Source organism: Jatropha curcas, chromosome 7, assembly GCF_041381405.1.
Source record: "Jatropha curcas cultivar XTBG-Jc1 chromosome 7, XTBG_Jcur_1.0, whole genome shotgun sequence".
Classification (NCBI taxonomy): domain Eukaryota; kingdom Viridiplantae; phylum Streptophyta; class Magnoliopsida; order Malpighiales; family Euphorbiaceae; genus Jatropha; species Jatropha curcas.
The window spans coordinates 23,399,075-23,408,516 of record NC_143157.1 but is presented as its reverse complement, the minus strand read 5'-3'; the positions used below and the strand labels follow the sequence as shown (position 1 = coordinate 23,408,516).

The 9,442-nt window shown below is 34.9% G+C and overlaps 1 protein-coding gene across 1 annotated transcript; it reads right to left on the bottom strand.

Moving 5' to 3' along the window:
• Positions 1–5,777: 5,777 nt before the first annotated feature.
• On the bottom strand, positions 5,778–9,137 carry LOC119371159 (retrovirus-related Pol polyprotein from transposon TNT 1-94). The gene is made up of 3 exons (XM_089724481.1): positions 8,929–9,137; positions 7,340–8,795; positions 5,778–7,208 (listed from the first exon to the last, which is right to left on the bottom strand). Exons 1-3 carry the CDS (start codon positions 9,135–9,137, stop codon positions 5,778–5,780), a joined length of 3,096 nt encoding a protein of 1,031 aa, XP_089580607.1.
• Between the last annotated feature and the right edge of the window lie 305 nt (positions 9,138–9,442).

Genomic DNA, 9,442 nt, shown 5'->3' with positions numbered 1-9,442 from the left:
ATAACCACTACAGAACAATTACCAGTGCAACACATTTATCACAAGGAGGTAATTAATCATATCAACTTGGAAATGAATACAATACTTACTATGTTCCAACCACCCTTCTAGTGTTTCCTTCAGTCTGATCTCCTCCAAAAGTTCTGGCCATGCCAAAATCTGAAATTTTCGGGTTCATCTCATTATCAAGTAATGCGTTACTGGGTTTAAGATCTCTATGTATAATTCTTAATCTTGAATCTTGATGAAGATAGAGAAGTCCCCTAGCAATTCCACACACAATCTTGAAACGCTTGGACCAATCTAATAGTTTTGCTCTACTTTGAACCCAAAAATTTCAGATTTTGGCATGGCCAGAACTTTTGGAGGAGACCAGACTGAAGGAAATACCAGAAGGGTGGTTGGCACATAGTAAGTGTTGCATTCATTTCCAAGTTTATATGATTAATTACTTCCTTGTGTGAATGTGTTTCACTGGTAATTGTTTTGCAGCGGTTATATGGCGCCGGAGTATGCCAGCGATGGGCTATTTTCAGTTAAATCTGATGTTTTTAGCTTTGGTATCCTGATGCTAGAGATAACAACTGGGAAGAAAAGTCGTGGATTTCATCACCCAGACCATAGTCTTAACCTTATTGGATATGTAAGTGTCGAGGCCATATTTGGTCCACTCCAAAATTTAAAAGTAAACTTAAAATAGGATTGAATGAACTTAATATTCATTTTCATTTTCAATTTTGAAACCTGAGAACTGAACTTATTTGGTCTTAAATTTCTTTTTTTATTTTTTTATTTTTTTTGGTTAAATGGTCTTAAATTTCTTGTATTTCAAAAACATAAGTATGTGATGCATTTCAGGCATGGAGATTGTGGAATGAAGGAAATGTATTTGAATTGGTTGAACCATTTTTAATGAAGCCATATAAGCCTCTTATGCGTTCAACAACAGGCAGAGGACAGGCCGAGCATGGCGTCTGTGGTTTTAATGTTAGGCAGTAAGAATGAACTCCTCAGCCCAAAAAACCTGGTTTTTTTATAGAAACAAGTCCACCTGAAACACCATCACCAGCAAGAAATCCAGTATCATCCGTTAAGAATTAATCTCAAATAATTCAATAATAACCTAGATCGTGCAAACCACTAGATTCAACAAAATAGATTGAATAAGAAAAGGTTGCGTACCTGACATCGTTGTTCGTCGATCTTGATGTATAGAATTAGGTTTGCAGCCTTCCAGAGAATTGAAGAATCGATTTAGCGGAAGCAATACGAAAGGAACGTAAAACTGAATCGTATTCAACTCCTCTGGGGACCACGACCTTTATATACCTGTAGGGTTAGTACAATTCCTATTTCGGTCCTTTAACGCAATAGGAATTATATAATGGTCTCTACACTTAATATCTATAATTAGTTGATACCTCAATAGTCAATTATTCACAATCAAGACCACATTTAAAATTGACTTTACAATTGGACTGCTGTACATATTTAATTTTACATATTAAGCTCACAATAGAAAATTAAATCCAACATCATCTTCAACTAATGATATAACCTTATCATTGATTCAGGGCCGATGAAGGATATTATGATTGTTTATCAATAACTTTCGTATTTATCTCTCACTTAATCTGGCAAGTGATATTATTATTAGAGGACACTTGAATAACCAGCTAACAAACATTGAGATTATCAACCTCAACTAAGATTTGATTTAACTTTTTGTTCCAAGCTAGAGTGAGATCATGAAAAAGGCTCCAAAGCTCTGCCACTAAAACGGTACAGTGACCAATATTAGCTGCATCGGAAAATGTTAGTTGTGCATTAAAATTGCAAAACCTTGTCAGATTTAGTGTATTCTGATATACATACATTAGACCAAATAGCTAATTTGTACAACATATGAAAAAAAAAAAAAATTTAATATTTCTATTTTCTTCAATTATAGGTAATCGTCTATTTGCTATCCAAGTACTTGATACTTAATTGATAAGACAGTATTCCTTAAATAAAGTCTCCGAGATATGGATTATTCAAGTTCTTCCAAGCTGATAATAGATTCTGATTAAGACAGCTCTCTGTGTCCCATCCAAGCTTCAACGGAAGTACGTATCAGAAGGATATTCGAATCTTTGACACAAAAAGATTTCAGAATTGGTATCCTTTTCTTTCCTGATGAATCAAGAAGCTCTTCGTTAAAGTTGATGACCAAATAACACTGTTGTTCGTACTAACAAATACTATCAAATATGCCCTGTTATGTTAGACAAGTCTACATGTCTAAAACTGAACTCCCGCTTCACAGGCAAAAAAAAAAAAAAAAAAAAAAAAAAAAAGTGATCAAACTTATACTTAGAGTGACACGAACACACAGGACACAAAATACAAGATGCGATATGACTTGCATATGGAATACAATAATTTTTAAAAAATTGTGACATGGAATTAAAAGATACAATTTTTTATTTATATTTACATAATATATAGTATCTGCACTTGTACTTTTTTTTATATAATTGAGAGAGAGAATTCGAATCTGAATGTATTTTCAGATCGTACATACGCTTACTACTCACCTATATTTTGGTGTGCTGATAGCTTTCCCTGCACTAGTGTTGTTTGTCAATAGTATTTGTATGTGTATCAGTTCAGTTGAATAAGTGACAATGCAAAATTATGAGAACTGGTTACAGAGCTTTAGGCCCAAGCCCCCATAGAAGGCGCAAGTGAATATTTATTTTTCCGTAACAATTTTAATTTTTAAGTGCCAACTGAATTTTCATTTTTGGAAAAAAGTTTACCCAATTGGAAACTTTCAAATTTCTTATTCATCTCTTTCTTTTTCAAATAAATTGGATTGGTTTAAGCAAGTCGATAACGCTAGTAGAGCATTCTTATAGTATTTCTTGTAATTACTATTGATCGTTTTGGTTAACCCAAGTCGATAACTCTAGTCAATAACAAAGATATCTGTTACTTTTTCTTTTGAAAGATATTATTCATTAATTATAATATCAAACATTATAAATAATCATATAAGAAATTAATAAAATTTACTTATCTTTTAACAAATCAAAAGAATTGTATATATTCTTTTAAATAATAGAACTAAAAATAAAAGAGATAATGTTAGATCATTGCACTTGAAAATGATCTCGACACACTATGTAAATCTTCATACTAGTAACTAGTGTTTTAATTGATTTAGACGATAAAATAATAATTTCTCTAGATCTTCTATATCTGGATTGTTTTTCCAAAAACTTATAACATATGGCGTATAGAGATAGTCTTCTTACTATATATCATATGACGTATACAGATAAGTTCCGGCCACTATATATATTAATAGCATCAATAGAGGAACAACACTACGAGGCTTTATTGGTTAAAGATTTACATCTGCAAATCAAACTTCTTATTATCGTTTAAACTTCCAGAAATAACTTTAATTATTTAACTAATGAATAAATTAGCCAACTAATAAAAGTGAAAAAACAAAATTAACTAATCTTTTTTTACTCTTCTCTAGTCGTGTAACCCTAATTTTATTGTAACATGCATTTGGTGCACATGATTCTTCCATCTTTATATCCGTATAAAATGGGCAATTCCTTTTTCATCATGAAATTACCAATTATTGTCCTCCATTAATTGCGACTTGTTTGGCACGCAGCCAGCAAGGAAGTCCTACGCCTCTAAACCCCACCAAACCCAACCTCTTCAACAACTACTACACGATGTCTGACTTCAAGTCTTTCCTAGACTTGATTAGTATCTTCTATCTATAGACCATGTATTTGTGGAAAAGAGTTTTTTTACATTTTCTATTTTTTAGGGAGAGGAAAAATTTGGAAATAAAATGGAGATTATATTTTCTATATCATTTATTAGTTATAATCTTCATTTTATTTTAAAATTTAATTAATTTTTCTTCTTATTTTTCTTAAAAAGAAAACACAATGTTATTAAGCTATAAAATAATTAAATATATATATATAAAACAACAAGTTTCATATACAACAAGTTTCATATACAACAAGTTTCCACAAACTGTTTCATAAGCACAAGATTTTTACTTGTACCGTCTATCATCAGCAAACAAGTAGAATCATTGATTGCGATGAAGTAAGAGTATCAGTTGCATTTGAGAATTTGCAGAGCAAAAATAGTAAATTAGTTATGACCAAAATAAAAGAAAGGGCGCAAATTAGCTTGGGACGGTGAGACATTTCTGCTTACTGCTTCTTTGATGCGATATCTAAACTATATTGAGAGTCATCAGAGACTCTCTAGACCACTCTTCATCCACAACCATTACAAACAGTTTTAGTTCCTATTTAGAATAAAAAAATGGTTGACTATAGTCTGATTTCTTCTAGGACTTTTTAGGGCTCCCAAGTTCCATCTGGGTTTTGTGTGAAGCTAAATGAGCTTTATCTTTCAAAATTTTAATGCCGTGAGCAGGTTATGTGACATTTCGCTTTTGGAAAAGTCAAAGAAAAAAGGTCAAGTTGAAGTAGATATCAAATGAAAAAAAGTCAAGTTGAAGTAGATATCAAATGACTGTTGTCTGAGTTCAGGAATAGATAATGAACAGAAAAGTAGAAAAGCAAAATAGATGAAGAATTTGTATATTTCTTCTCTCATGGTGAAAACTGTACATTGTGTTCTATTTATATTTAAAAGTGTGTAGTATATTCTTATTCTAGGACCTACTGTATTGTACATTTCCTCATTTAACAGAATTACAGCTGTAAAATGGGTTTGTTATATGGGTTAATGGGTTAGTTGGGTTTGTTATATGGGTTTGGGTTCAGTAAAATGGGTATGGTATGTGGGTTTAATATAAATAGAAAATGTTGTGTTTGGGTTTTAGGGTTTTCTTTGGTTTAGAACGGCAGCTTCTTTGTGTTTGAGTTTTAGGGTTTTCTTTGTGTTTGGCTCATATTCGTTCACACCCCCCTCAAGTTGGAGCTGTGGTAATGAAACCAAGCCCAACTTGACAGTCATGAGGCGAAAGTGGGAGATGGGTAACAGTTTGGTGAAAATATCAGCAAGTTGGGACGCGGAAGGAAGATGTTTTGTGTCAATAAGACCAGATTGAATGTGATGGCGGGTGAGATGGCAGTCGATATCAATATGCTTTGTGCGCTCGTGATAAACGGGGTTGGCGGTGATATGCAGCGCCGCTTGGTTGTCGCAGAATAAAGGTATGGGCTTTTTCACTTTTACCCGTAGATCTGTGAGTATCTTGTCAATCCAAATGATTTCGCACACTGTATTAGCCATAGATCTGTACTCTACTTCGGCAGAGGAGCGACTGACCACTGTTTGTTTTTTTGGTTTTCCATGAGATGAGCGAGGAACCCAGAAAAACACAGTAACCTGTAAGGGCGGCGAGTCTCGATGCAAGCCCCCCAATCAACATTACAGTATGCTTGGAGATCAAGCGTAGAAGAGGTAGGAAAAAATAATTTCAGATCTGTGGTGGAGGCTAAGTAGCGTAGAACATGAGAAGCAGCTACCATGTGACCTTGACAGGGATTTTGCATGTGTTGAGATAACTGTTGAACTGAGTAAGTAATGTCAGGTCTTGTGAAGCGCAGGTAAAGTAGTCTTCCCACTAGTCGACGGTAACATTCTGGTTCTGTGAGTAATGGTCCCATGTGTGCTTGAATTTTTTGACCTTGTATTAATGGTGTGGATGCATGTTTGGCGTGCTGCATGTGTGAATCTAACAGCATATCTTGAATGAATTTCCGTTGTGATAACTAGATTCCATCAGTAGACCATAGGATGTCAATGCCCAAGAAAAATCTTGCATGGCCGAGATCTTTTATAGTAAATTTGGAATGGAGAAATTCTTTGATGTTGCATACAAGTTGAATGTTAGGTCCAACAACTAAAATATCATCCACGTAGACAATAAGTGCTAGAAAGTCATTGTCTTCTCCTTTGGTAAATAGGCAGGGATCATTCATTGATTGTTGAAATCCGTACTGGATTAATGTATTTGTCAACTCTTGGTTCCACATTCTGCCAGCTTGTTTGAGTCCGTAAAGTGATTTAGTCAGTTTGCATACTTGGCCTTTAGAAGCTTTAGAATAGCCAGCTAGGGGTTGCATGTAGATGTCTTCATCAAGAAAACCATGTAGATAGGCATTGTTAATATCGAGTTGGTGAAGGTTCCATTGATATTTAGTAACTAGGGCAAATAGAATTCTCACAGTCACCATTTTAGCGACAGGAGAAAAACTGTCATTGTAATCAATGCCTAGTTTTTGGTTGAACCCTTTAGCAACCAGGCGAGCTTTGTATCTGTCTACAGTTCCATCCTGTTTGTATTTGACCCTGTAGACCCATTTGCATCCAATGGCCCGTTTCCCTTTAGGCAACTCAGTTAAGACCCAAGTGTCGTTGTCTTCCAAAGCCTGCAGTTCAATTTGCATTGCTTGCACCCAATTTTCATTAGAAATAGCATGATTATATGATAATGGTTCATGAATTTTGTTGACATTAGATGCAAAAGATACATATGCATGTGAATAGGGTGAATTGGGTAAGAAATGTGTGGGATTGGAATTGGCACAATTGGTTACATAATCTATCATACAAGCTGGTGGTCTGGAATTTCTTGTACTTCTCCTAAGTGGTGTAACTGGTTGGTCTGTGTGTAATGTCTGATCAGGGTCTGTCTGATTATTCTGGATGGGTTGTTGGTGTTCTGGCTCAGTTGGAGGTGTAGTCTGTTGGCCTGTTTGGTCTGGGTTAGGCATATTTGTAGTTGGGGTTGTATGGTCTGGGATTGGTAGGTCATTGTCATCTAAACAGGTTGGTATGTTAAATGTACAAGACTCAATAGGAGTGTTGTGATGGAAGGGGTAAACTGTTTCCTTGAACACAACATCCATTAAGTAAAAAATCTGCTTAGTGTGCATGTCATAGATCTTGTAACCCTTCTGTTGAGCCCCATAACCCAACAATACACATGGTTTAGCTTTAGGATCAAACTTTTCTTTGTGTGGTTTAGTATTGGTTGCAAAACACAGGCAGCTAACAACTTTTAAGTGTGTCAGGTCTGGTTGTGTTTGATTTAGTTTTTCAAAAGGGCTTAACCATTCTAAGAGTGCAGAAAGCACTCTATTGGTCAGGTAAACAGCAGACAGGAGAACTTCAGACCAAAAAATCTTAGGGAATTTAGCCTGAAAAAGAAGGGCTCTCCCAATATTCAATATTTCTTTGTGTTTTCTCTCCACTCTCCCATTTTGATGTGGAGAATAGGCACAAGATAGTTGATGTGTAATTCTTTAGAAAGGAATAATGTCTTCACTACATTATTCACAAACTCATTGCCATTATCAGTCCTTATTGTTTTGATTTTGGTGTGAAATTGGGTGTCTATTAGGTTAGTAAAGTGGTCAAGGATTGAGTGGACTTGTTGTTTGTTTGGTAACATGTAGGCCCATGTGTATCTACTATAGTCATCCACAATGGTAAGCATATATCTGGCACCAGTTAAAGAAGTGATAGGATAAGGTCCCCATAGGTCAATGTGTACTAAATCAAATATGCCTTTAGCAATATTACAACTTGGATAAAATGGTAATCTTTGTTGTTTTGCAAGGGGGCAAAAAGTGCATTCAAGAGTACCACTGTTTGTATCAAAATTTATTACATGATTTTGTCTAGCCATAGAGATATGACCCAATCTAAGATGCCATAATAGTCTCAAATGATCATCATGTGTAGTACAAGTAAGTAGAGCTTTAGTAGTAGTAATAGGCACAAAACACTTCTTATTAAGAAAATATAAGCCTCCATTCAACTTGCCAATAGCTACTACTTCATCAGTCTGCAAATCCTGTAATAAACAATGGTCAGGCAGTGTTTTCACTGATAGTGCATTGTCTTTTGAAAGGGCTGATGCAGATAATAAATTGCATTTGAATGTTGGTATATATAACACATCCTTTAATACCAGCCTATCATGTATTATGATCTTGCCAACATGTGTTATAATTCTGGTGGAGTTATCAGGTAGGGTTACTGTTCTAGGTTTAGGTAATTTGGTTAGTGTATGAAATAGATGATGCATGTATGTCATATGATCAGTGGCACTAGTGTCAACAATCCATGGAACTAATTCACATTTATCATGCACATTATAATGAAAATGAGAAACAATACCTGCAAAACTGACTGCGTTAGCTGTAGGTGTATCTCCTGCCTTATCATCATACTGCATTTTATCTTTGATTGCACGCTGGATCTCCATTCTCACCATTCTGGATACATCATTCTCATTGCCTCCTGAGTTAACATTCAACTGTGCATCACCTGCTTGTCCATAATGTGCTTGAACTTTCTTCTTCTTTTTGAGTTCAATAAACCAATCTGGATAACCAGTTAGTTTAAAACAAGTTTCTCTAGTGTGGCCGGTCCCATTGCAGTGATCACAATGTTTGTCAACTTTAGATCTGGAATTATGGCTTGTATTTTTGTTGTTGTAGTTTGATTTTTGCACATACATTGCACTGCTACTCTCACTTGAATCATAGATTGCAGTATTCACCTCCCTCTGTTTTTCAACACTCAGCACCATTGAATAAGCCTTACTCATACTTGGAAATTGATCCATAAGCAGGATTTGGTTTTTAACATTGTCATATGTATCATTCAGTCCTAAGAGGAATTGCATGAGTTTTTCCTCTCCATCTAGATCTGAGACTACTCTCATAACACCACAGGTACATCCTTCTGCAATTCCACAGATGCATTTGGGAATGGGCCTTAAACAAGCCAACTCATCCCAGAGTTTTTTAAGTTTTGTGTAGTAATTAGCTACTGTTTGGTTGCCTTGTATAGTTACTGAAATATCTTTTTTTTATTTGGTAAATCATAGGTCCATTAGATTCACCATACCTGGTGGACAGTTCATTCCAAAGATCCTTGGAACTTTGATAATACAGAAATGCTTCAACTATATCTTTAGAAATAAAGTTTAAGATCCAAGATGTTACCAGATTGTCGATTCTCTGCCATCTCTTTCTTAATGGAGATCCAGCTACAGGTTCCTGTTCTTCACCAGTGACAAATTCATACTTGTCTCTGGCCTTTAAGGCTATGGTCATAGATCTGCTTCATGATAAGAAATTCCTGCCATTCAAGGAAATATTAATGAGGTTTGAAGCTAAGTTTTCAGATGCAGAAACTTTATAAGTTTCTGATTCAATATTTGTGTTTTCATTGTTTTGGTTAATATTTTATGCCATTGATTTCAGGAAAGGAAGCTTGAATGAAGCTTTAGAATTTCAAATACCAGATCAGGCTCTGATACCATGAATAGAAAAGCAGAAAAGAAAAATAGATGAAGAATTTGTATATTTCTTCTCTCATAGTGAAAATTGTACATTGGGTTCTATTTAAATTTACAAGT